Raw genomic sequence first — 17,965 nt, 5'->3', positions numbered from 1 at the left:
GAAGAAGTTGCTGACCTCAAAGAGATCCCAGTCTGATAGTGATCTGCAATCCTCCATCCAAGTCTGAGAGTGGAGGGCGATGGAGTCCCTTCCTTTGGGCATCTTTTTTTTTTTTTTTTTTTTGAGAGGGAGTCTCGCTCTGTCGCCCGACTGGAATGCAGCAGCGCGATCTCGGCTCACTGCAAGTTCCGCCTCCTGGGTTCACGCCATTCTCCTGCCTCAGCCTCCTGAGTAGCTGGGACTACAGGCGCCCGCCACCACGTCCAGCTAATTTTTTTGTCTTTTTTAGTAGAGACGGGGTTTCACTGTGTTAGCCAGGATGGTCTTGATCTCCTGACCTCGTGATCCGCCCGCCTCGGCCTCCCAAAGTGCTGGGATTACAGGCGTGAGCCACCACGCCCGGCCGCTTTGGGCATCTTAATTTGGTGGAGGCAAGTTGATGGGCTGGAGAACAGAGAGCAGACCTGGCCCCAGGAATCTCCTAGTCACAAGGGGGCAACCCTATCAAGAACTGTGAAGGATCTGAAATGTTATCTTACTTGCAAGCTACCATGTTAACCAGTTGTAGTTTCATGGGTGCTGCCAGAAAACACGAGGCTCCGGGTCAGAGACAAAGGACTTTATTACTCGTGGCACAGCAACTTCGGCCTATTTGCCTCAGCTTCCCTTGCTTTAATGTCCGATGAGTGACACAGATGAGTGCCAGTGAATACTGGTATATGCAGAGGTTTGCATTACTAGGGAAATCCCAAGCTTTGGAAACCTGAATCTTTTTTTGGGGGGGGGCCGGGGGGGACAGAGTCTCGCCGTCGTCCAGGCTGGAGTGCGGTGGTGCAATCTTGGCTCACTGCAACCTCCACCTCCTGGGTTCAAGCAATTTCCTGCCTCAGCCTCCCAAGTGGCTGGCACTACAGGCGCGTGTCACCACGCCTGGCTAATTTTTTGTATTTTTAGGAGAGACAGGGTTCCACTGTGTTAGCCAGAATGGTCTCGATCTCCTAACCTGGTGATCCGCCCGCCTTGGCCTCCCAAAGTGCTGGGATTACAGGCCTGAGCCACACTGTGCCCAGCCAAGAAACCTGAATCTTTTATAATGGGTAGTGAGCAAACCTGCTGTTTGCTCAGGAAGGAGGCACTACGTCTATTTTCCAAGATTGTTCACTTATACAAAAACCCTTGAAAAGTCAGGGTCTCTGCTTTCAAGACATGCATAAACACAAAAGGCCCAAGGAGAATTGTCTCCCAACAAGCTCATTCTCCTTAAATTTCCTGAAAGCATTTGTAGCCACCATGGCTCTTGATTGCAAAATTCAAAAGCTCCCTCTGGTTGATTTAAAGAGAAAGAATAGCGAGAGCCCACAGAATGACCAAAAGACTTGACAACTGGATAGGAATCAAGGAAGGATGGAGAATAAGAACATAGTCAAGATCGCATTACAGGAACAATTCACTTTGGAGGCCACTGCTGGGGGTCACCCATGGACACTGGCACCATGAGCAATCTCAATGAGACACTCACTAAGATTTAATGCCCCTGGCAGGCACATCTAAACCAGTGAGCCTGTGCTATGGTCTTTAGGGAGCATCTAACCAAGACACCACAACAGAGTGTCCCCTGGCATGGTCATTCTTCTCATCCTGCTTCCCCAACCCTAATCTGCCCAGTAGCCATCCATCCTTAGGATGTGCATTCCCTCTTCCCAAGGCTATTTTGGGTTTTCTGGGACCTTCATAAAAAGTCAGATTTTCAAACAACCCATACTAGCATTAAAGCACCACTAAAATTTATTTTATTATTATTATTTTTTTTTTATTTTTGAGATAGAGTCTTGCTTTGTTGCCCAGGACGGAGTACAGTGGTGTGATCTCAGCTCGCTGCAACCTCTGCCTCCCAGGTTCAAGCGATTCTCCTGCCTCAACCTCCTGAGTAGCTGGGATTACAGGCGTGTGCCACCGTGTCCAGCTAATTTTTGGATTCTTCGTAGAGACGGGGTTTCACCCTGTTGGCGAGGCTAGTCTTGAACTCCTGACCTCAAGTGATCTGCCTGCCTCGACCTCCCAAAGTGCTGGGATTACAGGTGTGAGCCACCGTGCCCAGCCAGCACACTAGAAATTGATCTCACAGAGGACTAGTACAGTCTTCATTGAAAACATGAGAGCAAGCAGGTAATCCCACTGGCCCCAGGAACATATGCATGCCTCCTGCACTCAGACATCAGCTTGGGAGACCTCTTGAGAGGGGCGAAACCGTCCTGGGAATGAGTGAAAACTCAGAATTGACTGAATCTCTGTCCAAAAGAGACTGTTTGAAACCAGAAGAGAATGGGCTATATTTTATTGGCAAGCTCAAGCATTATTTTCTGTTATTTATGGAAATCATACCTAAAGGATAAGACAAAGTCAGTTATCACAGGTAAAGCTACAATTTTTTCATATTAAATTTTAACTTTTGAAATTAATAGTATAAATAGCTCCTTAACTTCTAATAGGTATAACACGGAAATGCAATATCAGTTTTGGCTGGGCCATAAATATAACTTAAGAGAAAATAATATCTAAGTGGGGCACAGTGAGGGGAACCCATAGTCCCAGCAACTCAGGAGGCTGAGATGGGAAAATCACTTGAGGCCAGGAATTTAAAGCTGCAGTGCACAATAATTGTGCTTGTGAATAGCCACTGCACTCCAGCCTGGGCAACAGAGCAAGACCCCTGTCTCTTAAAAAAAAAAAAAATTATTAAGAACAATAATCCAGTAAGATAGTATGTAAGTGCTACTTGATTGGGAATATTTGTAACAACATCTTACATTTGTATAGAGAAAAGGAATGGGGCCTCCTAAACTTACAGCATCACGTCAGTGAAGATGTAACTGGCTAGTAAAATCCATAATGCCTAACTAATAATAGCTCAAACTTTATAAAATGTATTAATTTACTTAGTAAGGGGCTCCAGGATTGGTTCAGTGTCTTGCTGGAGTTATTAAGGGCCCTGCTTATTCTCACCTTTCCTCTTTGCCTTCTTTGTCTCCTCTTGGTGACAAAATGGCTGCTGCAGATCCGGGCACTGCGGCTTCATGCAGCTATGACCAAAGCAGGAAGAAAAGGAATGGCAGAGACTTCTCAGAAACTCTCCAACAGACTTCTCTTTGAATCTCATTGGCCAGAACTGGGGCACAAACTCATTCCTGAACCAACTTATGGCAAAAAGAGGGTTGTCAAGATTGTCCTAGACCAGTTGTAACTGGTACCTTTGATCAAGTGGGACTCATGGAGTATAGTTATAAAACAATTTCATTTTTGTCTCCTACAGTTTTTTAATTTAATTTTATTTATTTATTTTGAGACAGAGTCTCCCTCTGTTGCCCAGGCTGGAATGCAGTGGCTAATTCTCCTGCCTCCTCCTGAGTAGCTGGGATTACAGGTGCCCGCCACCAAACCTAGCTAGTTTTTACATTTTTAGTAGAGATAGGATTTACCATGTTGTCCAGGCTGTTATCGAACTCCTGACCTCAAGTGATCTGCCTGCCTTGGCTTCCTAAAGTGCTGGGATGACAAGCATGAGTCACCGCATCCAGCCCAGTCTTTTTAAACATGCTCAAGGGAGGAAAATACTTCTTCCCTTGTCCCTGGAGAACTACTCAGACAGGCCCTATGACTTATTCTGAGTCCTCTTAGGAAATAGAAAACCCTGAGGCTTGCCACAGCCAGTGACCTGCAAATAGGATGGTGTGGGAGGCAGAAGACATGGTCCCTCTACCCTCTTTCCCAGCCTGTCTTTTCTCCTCAGCTGCCCAGCTACTGGTCTCTGTCTTTCCCTGCCCCAATCCATGCAATTCCTTGGATACAGGCTACACTGAATTCTGGGGTCCCTTATGCCCTCTGTAATCCTTAGGAGTCTAATGAGGAACCAACCAGATGATGATCCACTTCCAGCTTCCTATCCACTGAGGCCGGTCCACTTTCCAGGAGGGTCCATTGAATGTTTTGTGTTTGTTTTGAGATGGAGCCCGGCCTATCTTGCTATTAATTAAGGTGTTCTCCGCTGGGCACAGTGGCTCAAGCCTGTAATCCCAGCACTTTGGGAGGCCAAGGTGGGCAGATCACTTGAGCTCAGGAGTTCGAGACCACCCTGGCCAACATGGCGAAACCCTGACTCTACTAAAAATACAAAATTAGCCGGGCGTGGTGGTGTACCTGTAATCTCAGCTAGTCAGGAGGCTGAGGCAGGAGAATTGCTTGAACCCGAGAGGCAGAGGTTGCAATGAGCCAAGATCATTCCTCTGCACTCCAGCCTGGGTGACAGAGTGAGGCTCTGTCAAAAAAAAAAAAAAAAAAAAAAGAGGAACCTGGTCCGTTCTGTCCTCTCTGTTCTACTTCACTGCAGCCTGAGGACAAAGTTCTGGGAGGTCGGCATTGACTATGTAGGTAACAACAATGGCCTAAAGAAGCAGCAAGAAAGGAAGCAAGTGCCTGGAAAACTTCATGGAGCAGAGCCACTTGCCTACTTTGGATCATCTGTCTCTAAGAGAGAGAAATAAACTTTTCTCTTGTGTGAGCCACTGTTTTCAGTGGCCTTTTTGTTATATCTAGCAGCTTAGCTTGGCCCTAACTAATAAAGGAAGATACGTGACTGCCTCTATTGCAGAAGGGCTTTCCCTGTGTAATAGGAATGCATCCCCCAAATCTTCGCCATCTGATTGGGAAAAGAACCTGGCCCTATAGCTCCAATTTTAAAAGCCCAGGGAAGGGCTGTTTGGACTAGCTGAGTCCCATGCTTACCTCCTAGATTAGTGGCTCTCAGTGGGGAGGCAGAGGGACATTGCCCCCCAGGGACATTGTCCCCCAGAAGACATTGCCAAATGTTAATGTCTGGAGACATTTTCGGTTGTTTTAATGGGGGCAGGGGGCCAGGCATGGTGGCTCATGCCTGTAATCCTAGCACTTTGGGAGGTCAAGGTGGGTGGATTGCCTGAGCTCAGGAGTTTGAGACTAGCCTGGGGACATGGTGGAACCCCATCTCTACTAAAATACAAAAAAATTAGCCAGGCGTGGTGGTGTGTGCCTGTAATCCCAGCTACTCAGGAGTCTGAAAGAGGAGAATCACTTGAACCCGGAAGGCGGAGGTTGCAGTGAGCCAAGATTGTGCCATGGCACTCCAGCCTAGGCAACAGAACGAGACTCCGTCTCAAAAAATTAAAAATAGAAATAATAATGGGGGCAGGGGTGCTACTGGCTTTTGGTGGGTAGTGGCCAGGGATGCTACTAAATGTCCTACAATGCCCAGGACAACCTCCACAGCAAAAGAATTATTTCACCTAAGATGTTAATAGTGCCAAGGTCAAGGAACCCTATTTTGGACCAATCCTATTAACTTTTCAAGGTTACATGGAATGTGACTACTTGTCATCACCTCCATAGGCACCACTTGGTTTAAGACACCCTTGCTGTGCCTTGGATGACTGCAGTAGCCTAACTGTCCCCCTGATTCTGCACTTGCCCCTGCAGTTCTTCACACAGCAGCCTGAATCAGAGCATGTCCCTACTCTTCTCAAAACACTCCAGGGCACTTCTCATTTCACTCAGAGAAAAAGTCAGACTCTTCAGAGTCACCTATAAGGCCCTGCATGATCTAGGACCTCGTTTCCTAGACTCTTATCCTATATACTCTACCTTTCTTTGGGATTCTTCTACCTTTCTTCTCCTTTTACTCTTTTTCTCCTTCTTCTTCTTCTTCAACAGGATCTCACTCTGTTGTGGTGCAGTCATAGCTCACTACAACTTCAACCTCCTGGGCTCAAGCAATTCTCCTGCAAACCTCCCATGTAGCTGGGACCACAGGTGTTTGCCAACCACGCCTGGCTAACTTTTTTTGTTTTTGGGTTTTTTTTTTTTTTTGAGACAGAGTCTCGCTCTGTCGCCCAGGCTGGAGTACAGTGGTGCAATCTTGGCTCACTGCAAGCTCTGCCTCCCAGGTTCACGCCACTATCCTGCCTCAGCTTCCCGCATAGCTGGGACTACAGGCGCCCACCACCATGCTCGGCTAATTTTTTTTTGTAGTTTTAGTAGAGATGGGGTTTCACCGTGTTACCCAGGATGGTCTCGATCTCTTGACCTTGTGATCCACCCGCCTCGGCCTCCCAAAGTGCTGGGATTACAGACGTGAGCCATCACGCCTGGCCACGCCTGGTTAACATTTTTAAAAAGTTTTTGTAGAGGCCGGGCGCGGTGGCTCACGCCTGTAATCCCAGCACTTTGGGAGGCCGAGACGGGCAGATCACGAGGTCAGGAGATCGACACCATCCTGGCTAACATGGCGAAACCCCATCTCTACTAAAAATACAAAAAATTAGCTGGGCATGGTTGCAGGCACCTGTAGTCCCAGCTACTCAGGAGGCTGAGGCAGGAGAATGGCACGAACCCGGGAGGCAGAGCTTGCAGTGAGCCGAGATCGCCACAGCACTCCCGCCTGGGCGACAGAGTGAGACTCCTTCTCAAAAAAAAAAGTTTTTGTGGAGATGGGGGTCTCAGAGTGTTTGCACTGGCTGTCCCTCTGCCTGAGCACTCTTCCCCTAGACAGCTGCAGAGCATGCTTCTGATCTTCTCTCAGGTCTCTGCTCAATTATCACCTTATCCCTGAGGCCTTCTCTAAGCATCTTAGAGAAAATTCCATGCACACCCTCGCCTCCTTTACTCCTTTATTTGTCTCCCTGGTATGGATCACCATCTGACTTACTATAGATTTATTTATTTATTTATTTATTTATTTATTTATTTATGAGATGGACTCTATGTCGCCCAGGCTGGAGTGCAGTGGCACGATCTCGGCTCACTGCAACCTCCGCCTCCCAGGTTCAAGCGATTCTCCTGCCTCAGACTCCCGAGTAGCTGGGATTACAGGTGCCCGCCAGCACGCCTGGCTAATTTTTGTATTAGTAGAGGCGGGGTTTCGCCATGTTGGCCAGACTGGTCTCGAACTCCTGGGCTCAAGTGATCCCCCCACCTCAGCCTCCCAAAGTGTTGAAATTACAGGCATGAGCCATGGTGCCCGGCCTTAGATTTATTTGTCTATCTGTCATTCACCACTTGGTAATATGGAAGTAGCCCCCATAAGGTCAGAGACCTGGTCTTTTTTGTTTATTTCTGTATCTTCAGACCTGCAGTAGTGCCTGGCACATAGTTGGTGCTCAAGATTTTTTTCTTTTTTAAGACAGGGTCTTGTTCTGCTGCCTAGGCTGGAGTGCAGTGGTGCAGTCATGGCTCAGTACAGCCTCAACCTCCTGAGTAGCTGGGATTATAGGTGCATGCCACCATGCTTGGCTAATTTTTTGTATTATTTCTGTAGAGACAGGGTTTCATCATGTTGCCCAGGCTGGTCTGCAACTCCTGGCCTGAAGTGATCCTCCTGCCTTGGCCTTCCAAAGTGCTGGGATTACAGGCAGCACTTACACCGTGATCAACCAAGATGTTGGTTGAATGAATGCATTGCTGTGGCCATGAGGGTAGGATATTATGACCGACAGCCTGCTCCAGCACAATCACATGGTTAGTGTGGGCAGTGGGGCAGGTTCTTCAGAGAAAGTGGGGATCATGGTGCTAACAGAGCTGCTGGGAGAACTGGGACCCACCCAGACCTGTGCCTGCCTGTGAGTTCTGATGGTCTGACACTTTCTTTTTCTTTCTTTCTTTTTTTTTTTTTGAGACGGAGTCTCGCTCTGTCGCCCAGGCTGGAGTGCAGTGGCACGATCTCACCTCACTGCAAGCTCTGCCTCCCGGGTTCACACCATTCTCCTGCCTCAGCCTCCCGAGTAGCTGGGACTACAGGCGCCCGCCACCACGCCCGGCTAGTTTTTTTGTATTTTTTAAGTAGAGACGGGGTTTCACTGTGTTAGCCAGGATGGTCTCGATCTCCTGACCTCGTGATCCACCCGTCTCGGCCTCCCAAAGTGCTGGGATTACAGGCTTGAGCCACCGTGCCCGGCCAATGGTCTGACACTTTCACATACATTATTCCTTTATCCCTCACAACACACCAAAGAGGTAAACATTATTGTCCCCATTTTACGGTTGAGAAACTAAGGCACAGAGAGGCTAGGTAGTATATGATGGTCACACAGGATTTAAGGCTAAACTCATGAGTGTCGTGCTCTATTGCTATGTCTGTTTCATTCCCATTCTCCTGTACTCACTAAACACCAAGGGGTATGGCAACTCCTACCCCTGCTTTCCCTGCACTCCCCCAAAGTTCCCACTTGGTCAGCCCCGTGAGAGAAACCAGCCCCAGCCTCTCCTCCCTCTCCCTCTGTTCTGCAGGGCAGTCCTTGCCTGCTGGGAAGGGTTAACAAGGAGTGTTTGTAGCAGCCGCGGTCTCCAAGGAGAGGGGAGGAAAGCAGAGTGGGGAGGCCGGCAGCCACCCCAGGCTCTGTGGCCGCAGCCAGCAGAGGGTAGGAGGCAGCCAGCTTGATCTATCCAGCCCTGGGGGAAGAGAGGAGTGTCCTCACCTCCACCGGGCCTGAGAAGGGTGAACTCTGAGTGGACTGGGCAGCCTGAGAGCAAGGTCGCTGCAGGGCCACCAGGGAAAGCTGTGGCAAGGACTGAGGAATGTGGGGGAGCAGGGGCTGGGCCTGGCCTGGTGGCTGAAGCCAGTGGCAAGTAGCAGCGTTGGAAGTCCGGGGCTCTCAGCGAGTACAGGGGAACCTCGGAATCAGGGAGAACCCAGCCGAAACCCAGCAGCGGTGGGAGGAGAGAGGTGGCAGTGGGAGGGGGGAAGTGTCCACCTCCTCCGCTGCTGGGGTCCAGCCATGTCCCAGCCTGCGGGAGGCAGGAGGAGGCCCGGGACCCTAGAGCCACCTGTGTGCAGTATCCGGCCTTTCAAGTCCAGCGAGCAGTACCTGGAGGCCATGAAGGAAGACCTGGCTGAATGGCTTCGCGACCTCTATGGGCTGGACATCGACTCGACCAACTTCCTGCAGGTGCTGGAGACGGGCCTGGTGCTGTGCCGGCATGCCAACGCTGTCACTGACGCTGCCCTGGCCTTCCTGGCTGAGGCACCTGCCCGAGCCCAGAAGATTCCCATGCCCCGGGTCGGGGTCTCCTGCAATGGGGCCGCCCAGCCAGGTACCTTCCAGGCCAGGGACAACGTCTCCAACTTCATCCAGTGGTGTCGAAAGGAGATGGGCATCCAAGGTAACACGCTGCACTCCCTTCCCCATCCCAGATGCTTATCTTGGGGGGTATTCATCTTTTCTCAAATGCACAGGCTAGGTCTGAGGGGCAGGATCCTGGGTCCTCATTCTAGATTTGCCTTGAACCACCTCTTTTTTTCATGCCTCAATCTCCCCACTTCATAGTAAATTCTCAATAAATAAATATGTTGATGATTGATAAATGCTGATGATTACTTCAGTAAGCATATATCAAGCACCTGTTCTGTGCTGAGCACTTTGCTGGGCGCCAAGGACACAGAGGAAAGAGACCCAGCGCCCAGTGAATTCATGGTCTAGCAAGAGAGGCAGAAGGCCAGGCGCGGTGGCTCACGCCTGTAATCCCAACACTTTCGGAAGCTGAGATGGGTGGATCACCTGAGGTCAGGAGTTCAAGACCAGGCCGGCCTAACATGGCAAAACCCTGTCTCTACTAAAAATATAAAAATTAGCTGGGCATGGTGGCAGGCTGAGATAGGAGAATTGCCTGAACCCAGGAGGCAGAGGTTGCAGTGAGCTGAGATGGCGCCACTGCACTCCAACCTGGGTGACAGAGGGAGAGTCTGTCTCAAAAAAAAAAAAAAAAAAAAAAAAGAGAGAGGCAAAGGGATAGATATGTAAATTAAAGGCCTGAAGTAGAGGTGTACTGCTGGGAGCCAGGGGAGGAAACAGCAGCCTGATTAGGTGGAATGGGGTGGAGAAAGGTTGCCTCATAAAGGAAGGAGATTTGGCCTGAGTCTTTTTTTGTTTTTTTTTTTTTTTTTGAGATGGAGTCTCGCTCTGTCACCCAGGCTGGAGTGCAGTGGCGCAATCTCGGCTCACTGCAAGCTCCACCTCCCGGGTTCACGCCATTCTCCTGCCTCAGCCTCCCGAGTAGCTGGGACTACAGGCGCCCGCCGCCACGCCCGGCTAGTTTTTTTTTTTTGTATTTTGTAGTAGAGACGGGGTTTCACCGGGTTAGCCAGGATGGTCTCGATCTCCTGACCTCGTGATCCACTCGTCTCGGCCTCCCAAAGTGCTGGGATTACAGGCTTGAGCCACCGCGCCTGGCCTGTTTTGTTTTGTTTTTGAGACTGAATCTCACTCTGTCACACAGGCTGGAGTACAGTGGCGTGATCTTGGCTCACTGCAACCCCCACCTCCCGGGTTCAAGCGATTACTTGTGCCTCAGTCTCCTGAGTAGCTGGGATTACAGGCGCCTACCACCACGCCTGGCTAATTTTTGCATTTTTAGTAGAGATGGGGTTTCACTATGTTGGCCAGGCTGGTCTCGAACTCCTGACCTCAAGTGATCTGCCCGCCTTGGCCTCCCAAAGTGCTGGGATTACAGGTGTGAGCCACCATACCCGGCTGGCCTGAGTCTCGAGGAATAAATATAATTTTGTAGGAAGGAAATTCTAAGCAGGGGGGACGACAGGGGCAAAGGCGCAGAAAAAGCACAGTGTGTGAATGACTGGGGGGAGCCTGGTGGGGAGGGCACAGGGCTAGGATGAGGAGAGAACACAGGAGGAGACAGATGGGATGACGCCAGGGAGGGGCACCGTCATGCTGGGGCTTGTAGAGTTCAGGGAGTGACATGTCAGGATCCTTCATCTCCTTGGCCTTGAAACCAGGAATGGGATAAGACTGGATGTTGCCCCATCCTCCTGGCCAAAAGTGGCAGGGGTGAGACTGGGGAAAGGGTGCGGCCTGGGCTACTGGCTGGTGGCTGGGCACTGAGGAGCAGAATTGGAAGGTTAATAGAAGCTAGTGCTTTAAGGAATGCTTGCATGTGCGGAACATTGTGAATGGTTAACAACTGTTAGCATATCCAATCTTTACAACAACCCCATGAAACAGACTACATCCCCATTTTACAGAAGAGGAAACTGAGGCTCAGGGTCTAGCTCAAGGTCATGCGGTTGGTAGTGAGTCAGGACTCCAGCCTTAGTGGTTGGCTCCAGAGCATGTCCTCAGTGTGCCTGGTTGGGCCTGGGTGGGAGCTGAGTTTGTGATGCCTGGCGGAGATTGGAGGGGAGAGGCGTGGGTGGAAAGTGGAACAAACCGCTTCCTGCTCCTGGACCCACCCAGGCAAACTGAGTGGGGAGAGGGGAAGGTGGAGTTTATCCTTCTCTCACTCACACTCACAGCCAGTCTCCAGGTGCCTTTGCTTTGCTGTCACCTCTTCCCACCCGCAGCCTGTCCTGTGAGATGGGCCGCGTGTCTGTATCCAGCACCTGAGCAATTCCGCCCAGACCCCTCCTAGGGGGCTGACTTGACCCCAAGATTCTGAGACCCAAACCACTCCCCATGTGACATGTCAGGATCCTTGCTGCCCCAGACCGGGGATGACCCCAGGGCTTTCCTCCCCGCTCGCCCCTGCCCGGAGGCTCAGGTCCTCTGGGGGCTCACGCTGCTTCTGCCCTTTTCTCCCCGCCTCCACTCCAGAGGTGCTGATGTTCGAGACGGAAGACTTGGTGCAGCGCAAGAACGTGAAGAACGTGGTGCTGTGTTTGCTGGAGCTGGGCCGCCGGGCGTGGCGCTTTGGCGTTGCGGCGCCCACCCTCGTGCAGCTGGAGGAGGAGATCGAGGAGGAGGTGCGGAGGGAACTGGCCCTGCCTCCGCCCGACCCCTTGCCGCCAGCGCCCCCCAGGCGCCAGCCCTGCCACTTCCGGAACCTGGACCAGATGGTGAGGGGCTCTGCACATGCCCTCAGGGCCCCCTTCCTTTTGTCCTTCGTGCTCCTCTCCCCAATCCCACTCCAGCCCCCTCTAATCCACCCGCTTCTTGAGCTCCACTGTCCACCCTGACACGAATTCACTGTGTGGCCTTAAGGCACGGTTCCACTCTGAGCCTCAACCCTAACCACCCGTAGTAATTAATGGCCATGTCATTTCTCAAGCATTCTTACCAGCTCAGCACTGGATGCCCCTCTCATTTAACAGTTTTCAAGAACACCGACGGTGGCACTCGCTGAGACACCTTGGTTCAAGTCTTAGTTCCACTGCTTTGCAGCTTGCCTGACTTTGGGCAAATTATTTAACCTCTCTGTGTCTGGCTTCCCTTATCTGCAGCATGAGGACAGTAACAGCACCTACCTTCATTTAAACGAACCAGCACATACAAAGTGCTTGGAACAGGGTCTGCACAGAGGGTCGCTTCACAGCAGTTAGTTCTGTGTGGTTAACCCCTGGGGAAAATGGAGCTCAGGCAGGTTTCTTAATGAAAAGCCTATGATGTGGTGGATGCAGGGCACTGACCCCAGCCTGTCAGATCCCACAGTCCCCCCGTGACACTCCGCTGCTTCCATCAGCTGACCCATGAGGGCTCTGGACCTCATGGTAGGTAGGTCCATGGGTGACCACCCAGGTCTCGTTCTCACTGGGTCATTTACAGCCTTATCCACTCCCTCCTTGCTTCTCAGCCCGCAGCCCTGACCTCAGCAGAAACCTCAGGGGTGACTGTGGGGGCAGGTAGGCCCCCCATTTTGACCCAGAGTGGGGAAAAGAGAGGGCTGAGTTCACCACCCGCCCGCAGGTGCAGAACCTTGTGAGCCACTGCACGTGCCCGGTGCAGTTCTCCATGGTCAAAGTGTCTGAGGGGAAGTACCGTGTGGGTGACTCCAACACCCTCATCTTCATCCGGGTAAGTCCAGGCTGGGGGTCAAGGGACCCCCAGAATAGGGTTTCTTGCCCAGGCTTGGGACAATGACAGTAAGTCCCCCAGAATATGGGACTTTGCCCAGGCTTAATGGCAATGACAGTAAGTCATCATTCACCCCAAGCCATCAGGCCTTGGAGCTCTCCTTCTCTCCCTGGGAGAATTCCAGGAGATCCCTGGCAAAGGTGACAAGACTATCTCTTCCTCCCATCAGGGCAGCCAGAGCCACCACCCTCCCTCCTCTCCGCCACCATGGCCCAGTCTAGAGCGTGTTCTCAGGCGGAGTGGGGTATGGAGAAGGGTGCTCACACTTTTCCATTCCACTCCACCCACAGGCTTGATTAGAGGAAGCGGCTTGAGAACCCCAGGTTTGGTTTCAGTGCGTGGCCCCAGCCACACAGACCCCGTAATTCCACCCCCACCACTTGCCTGGGGGTACATTCAGCAGTGAGTAGCAGCACAGGTCTGAAATGTGCCTTCCACCCCAATACCTGGCCTCACCAGAAACGATCTGTGCCCACGGGAGTGGCTAGCAGCTCGGGTCATGGCCCAGCCCTTTCCTGGGGCACAGGCCACACCTGGGAGCAGAGCCAGCCTTCTGGGCCCTCCCCTAGACCTGAGGCAACAGCCCTGTGATGCAGATAGGGGCAAGAACTTGTGGCCCCACTTTCCAAGACAGGAAGCTGAAGCTTGAAGAGACATGTAACTTGCCTGAGGGTGAAGTGGGATCAGGACTCCCATGGGCTCTCCCACACAGGCCACAGAGGCAAAGCCAGTGGCATTAGGGTCCCATTTTGGACACAGGCATGTGTAGATGCAAAACCGTTTACAGCGAAAGGAGCGCTCTGGGGGCAGCCTCTGCAATGCTTTTGGGATCCCTTGTCCAGTTGTGGGACAGCTTTCAGCCTGGCCCCCACCCTTGACCGCATGTGTTATCTGATGCCAGTCATGGAGGAGGAGATTTGGGCTGCCTTTTTACGGCACACACATACATCTATGTGTGGATGAGTACCTGGATGAGAGCATCCCCGAGTGGGTCCCAGAAGCCCGCAAGCTGGTCCAGGAAGAGAGGCTGCCCTTCACCCTGCCCTCAACCTCACCCTTGCCCCCTCAGATCCTCCGGAACAATGTGATGGTACGTGTAGGGGGCGGCTGGGACACGCTGGGCCATTATCTGGACAAACATGACCCCTGCCGCTGCACATCCCTCTGTGAGTCCCCTGAGGGTCCTCTCCCTGCGGGGTTGGTTGGAAAGGCGTAACTCTGGGTTGGGAGGCTGGAGGCAGAGGTGGGAGGTATGTCTGATCTCCAGGGGGAAGAGGTATGTGGGGAGGCTGGAGGAAGGAAGGCAGTAGTTGGGCACAGTACAGTACTAAATGTCACCACAAGATGGTGTGCAACACACGCAGAAGCAGCATTTGGCCAGGGTGCATTTTGGCAGAGCTTAGGTCTGGATCTGGGATCCACAGTGTTGGTACCAAGTGTGACTTGGAAGGTCTTTAGTTCTTCCATAATCTCCATCAATGCCTCCAGCCACTCCAAATAAGCACATGCTCTAAGGGAAAGTTGTGTACCTGCACTACAAACATAGCTTTAAACAAATCCCCCAGCTGGGTCCCCAAGCCCCTCCTGTAAAGAAACTCTGGTGTTGCCACTGTAGGTCCCACTGTTTTTAGTGTGGGGTGTGGGGCATGGGACCACTGGGGGAGGAACAATGGGCCCCATCAGCAGGAATTGAACTCTTCTCTCCTCTCCTTTCTCCGGGGCACTGTTGGTAGCACACAAGCCAGGCAACTTCCTGAAGCCCCCGGCCCCACCAGTGCAGCATGAAGTAAGGGTACAGGATGGACCCTCACAGACCCAGCCTACGATGACCATCAGCCGCTCACAGAGCCCGCCACCCCCCGTGGACTGGAAGACATATGCCTCTTCAGGCCGAAGGCTGAGGCCCCCCACCCCATCCTCCCCCAGACCCCGCAGGGAACGGGGAGCAGGGACGGGGGCATCCAGAGAGATGGCACCATTCCTGAGGTATGGGGAAGAGATAGGGAAGGGGCTCTTTTTCCTTTGGAGTGCACATTCTCAGAGGCCACCACACTCCAAGATAAGAGGAGCAGATCCCCAGCAGTGACTCTATCCCGAGACCACAGGTGTTTGGAACCAGAAGCACACCCAGTACCTTTGGGATAATGTGGTTACTTCATATGCCTTCCCATTTCCCAGATGAGGCTCAGAAATGGAACAGACTTACTCAAGGTTTCCTACCATTTCACAGTAGAGCACAGACTAAGACAACCCATGCACTCCCCTCTGTCTCTCCACTGCCCTGCAACTGGTCTGGGGCCATCCCTCGAAGGATCTGAAGTCACCTCAGGCCAGGATCAGGCTTCCTTCTATCTGCTACACAGGGAACAAGGGCACATAGACTTAGGCAGTGACTGTCATAAGGAGGATTTCAAGGCAGTCAGGGAGGAGAGGGAGCATAGGTTTCATTCAGCGTGAAGTCGAGCCCCCTGGGTGTTGTCACTGGGGAAAGACCGTCACTTCCCCGAGCCGGGGACCACACTAGATGACCCTGCCAGCCTGAGGAGTCTCCCTTTGCAGCCTTGTGATTCTCCCTTTCAGGTGCCAGGAGAGGTCTCTCACCCCATCTTGGAGGCAGCCGACAGCTGGGGACAGCCCACCCAGCCCCCAGTCCTCGTCTTCCCAAAAGGGCCGAGACCCACAGTGCACCTTGTCAGGAAAGAGGGAGGATAGATACCCCCCTGGACTCCCCAGGGGAAGGATTCCCACATCTTGGGTTCATGAAAAAACAGACAGCCAGGGAACTGATGCCCGGAACCCCACCCCACAAAGACTCCGAGACATTGAGGCCACCACCAAAGGGATATCAGCAAGAGGACTATCTCCCCTGCCTCGTTCCTGTAGCCCAGCCAAGCAACTGGGCCTCAGGCTGCCACTCCAGGATAAGGCCAAGGGTGCGTTCTTCCAGTTCAGGGAGCCAGAGTCTGTCTGTTCTCCAACCCCTGTCCAAGACCTAACCAAGATCCCCATCCGGCTGCCCTCTGCTCACCCCCCGACACCAGGAAGGAGCTTTCCTGGTGCTACAAGTAGAAGTCCCGGGACAGAACTTGGGAGAGACCCCATTCCACTAAGGGCCGTCACTGCGGACCTGGCTGGGTCCACGCATGGGGACTGCTCTGTGAAAGTGAGGCAGGAGGGCCAGCAGTTGGACATCCAGCTCATGGCAGAGGCCAAAGTGTCCCGGGACCTGGGCCCACAGGAGCAGGAGGGGCAGTACACACCTCTGCCCCTGGGCAGGAACAAGGAGCAAGCCATCTACTGTAGCCTTGAAGAGGAGATTTTGGGCAACATGAAGCTGCTAGAAGTCGGGAGTGCCTGTCTGCAGGGCACAAGGTCTGGGGTCATCCCTCGCAGTGGGGTCTATGTCCCCAGCCTGGGTGGGCGGTGGCCTGAGCCTGGGGGTCCTTATGACAAAGTCATCCAAGAACTGGCTCAGGGCCCCCTACCCCTCCTTAAAGTGGACCTGGAAGCCTGGAAGGCAGCCCCGACTGGCTCCCCTAAGCCAGTTGTTACCCCAGGACCGGGAAGCCTCAAAGGGAAGTTGGGAGCCATACAGAGTGGGCCCAGCACAAAGGCAAGCCTGAGTGCCAAGGGCACCCACATGAGGAAGGTCCCACCTCAGGGAGGGCAGGACTGCTCGGCCCCTACTGCGTCTGCCAGCCCAGAGGCCCCCACACCTTTGCCCTTGGACCCCAACTCTGACAAAGTCAAGGCATGTCTAAGTGAGGGCAGGAGAACTCTCCGGAAGCCCAAGAAGGTCCCGTCCATCTACAAGCTGAAGCTGAGACCCAGGATCCGGCCCCGAAGAGACCACAGGCCTGAGAAGCAGCCTTCACGAATCCCCAAGCCACTGGCCTATGTCTGCCTGGGTCCAGCCAGGCTGCCCCGCAGGGACAGACTGTTGAGAGCTGTGCTGGGCAGCAAGGGAGGGGAGGCATCCCGGGTGGATGGAGCTTCAGTAGGTGAGGAGGAGGAGGAAGGAAAGGAGAAAGAGCCAGCCGCTTCATTGGAGAGCAGGCCCCAGACTCCAGAGGACCTGCGACCTCACTGGCTTGATCAAGCTCCTCTTCCACCTGAGGAGGAGTCCTGGGTCTGAGGCACATGAACGTGTCGGGGAGGAGGGAAGCAAAAAGAATGGCCACGTATACACTGGATTCACAGCTGTGGGAACAGAAGGGACGTTCCCTCATCTCCACACAGGGCCTTGGGCAGGAGTGGGTCAGAAGACAAATATAGACTCCATCTGCTCATCTGAGCAAAGGGGCAACCCACTGCTCTCACTCCAACTCCAGAGGTAGGCCAGGGCAGTGAGACCATCCTATATCTCATGACTCTCCCTCAGAACATCTCCCCACACTCCTGGCCTCTGGCCCCTGGCCATGCCCACCTGTTTCCGTAACTCCCCTAAGTTATTAAACGCATGTGATTCTACCTTGAGCCCCAGCTTCTTTTTTTTAAAGTTTAGAAACAGAGTCTTGCTCTGTCACCCAGGCTGGAGTGCAGTGGCACTATCATGGTTCACTGCAGCCTCGAACTCCCAGGCTTCAAGTGATCCTCTCACCTCAGTTTCCCAAGTAGTTGGGACTACAGGTAGGTGCCATGACACCTGGCTAATTTTATTTTATTTTATTTTTTAGAGATGGGGCCTTAGTATGTTGTCCAGGCTGACCTCAAGCGATCTTCCTGCCTTGGCTTCCCAAAGCACTGGGATTAAAGATGTGAACAACTGAGCCCACCTCCCCCTTCCCCCTAGCTTCTTGAGCCCCTCTAGGACTGTGGTGGTGCGGGGAGGTATAGCTTCAGATGTTATCCCACTGCAGGAGATGGGGACTAGGAGGAAGGAGTTGGTGGTGAGAGAGGCTTCCTCTTTTGAGGCTCAGCCAATCTTTACAGGCAGCCCCATCTTTCCTGGAAGTGGCTGGTGGGTCAGCACCACGGACAGAGACATCCTGCCCTCAACACACACGCTCCTGGAAGGCACCCTTGCCCAAGACTTCAAAGCTTTGCTCTGGAGTTTGGGTCCTGAGATCACTCAGGGACAA

At 52.7% G+C, this 17,965-nt stretch overlaps 2 protein-coding genes across 2 annotated transcripts in view; both read left to right on the top strand.

Annotated features, from left to right (window-relative positions):
• Nucleotides 1-4,555, top strand: part of MMP28 (matrix metallopeptidase 28) — a 40,493-nt gene extending 35,938 nt beyond the window's left edge. Inside the window, exon 9 of the transcript XR_003116195.1 lies at nt 4,385-4,555. The gene's annotated coding sequence lies outside the window, so the exon portion shown is untranslated. The remainder of the gene's footprint in view (nt 1-4,384) is intronic.
• A 4,221-nt stretch (nt 4,556-8,776) lies between these two features.
• GAS2L2 (growth arrest specific 2 like 2) lies at nt 8,777-17,356 on the top strand. The gene is made up of 6 exons (XM_025363289.1): nt 8,777-9,183; nt 11,628-11,869; nt 12,717-12,824; nt 13,954-14,050; nt 14,618-14,870; nt 15,465-17,356. Exons 1-6 carry the CDS (start codon nt 8,799-8,801, stop codon nt 17,017-17,019), a joined length of 2,640 nt encoding a protein of 879 aa, XP_025219074.1. The 5' UTR covers nt 8,777-8,798; the 3' UTR covers nt 17,020-17,356.
• The last annotated feature ends 609 nt before the right edge of the window (nt 17,357-17,965 follow it).

The sequence above is a fragment of the Theropithecus gelada genome, chromosome 16 (genome assembly GCF_003255815.1).
Source record: "Theropithecus gelada isolate Dixy chromosome 16, Tgel_1.0, whole genome shotgun sequence".
NCBI classification, from domain to species: domain Eukaryota; kingdom Metazoa; phylum Chordata; class Mammalia; order Primates; family Cercopithecidae; genus Theropithecus; species Theropithecus gelada.
Note: the sequence above shows the minus strand (reverse complement) of the source record. Positions and strands in the feature narration are given on the sequence as shown.

Coding starts and splice junctions, on each gene's coding strand:
- GAS2L2 (XM_025363289.1), top strand. CDS start 8,799: ATGTCCCAGCCTGCGGGAGGCAGGAGGAGGCCCGGGACCCTAGAGCCA. Junction 12,825..13,953: donor ACACCCTCATCTTCATCCGG/GTAAGTCCAGGC, acceptor TTGCCCCCTCAG/ATCCTCCGGAACAATGTGAT. Junction 14,871..15,464: donor GAGATGGCACCATTCCTGAG/GTATGGGGAAGA, acceptor TCTCCCTTTCAG/GTGCCAGGAGAGGTCTCTCA.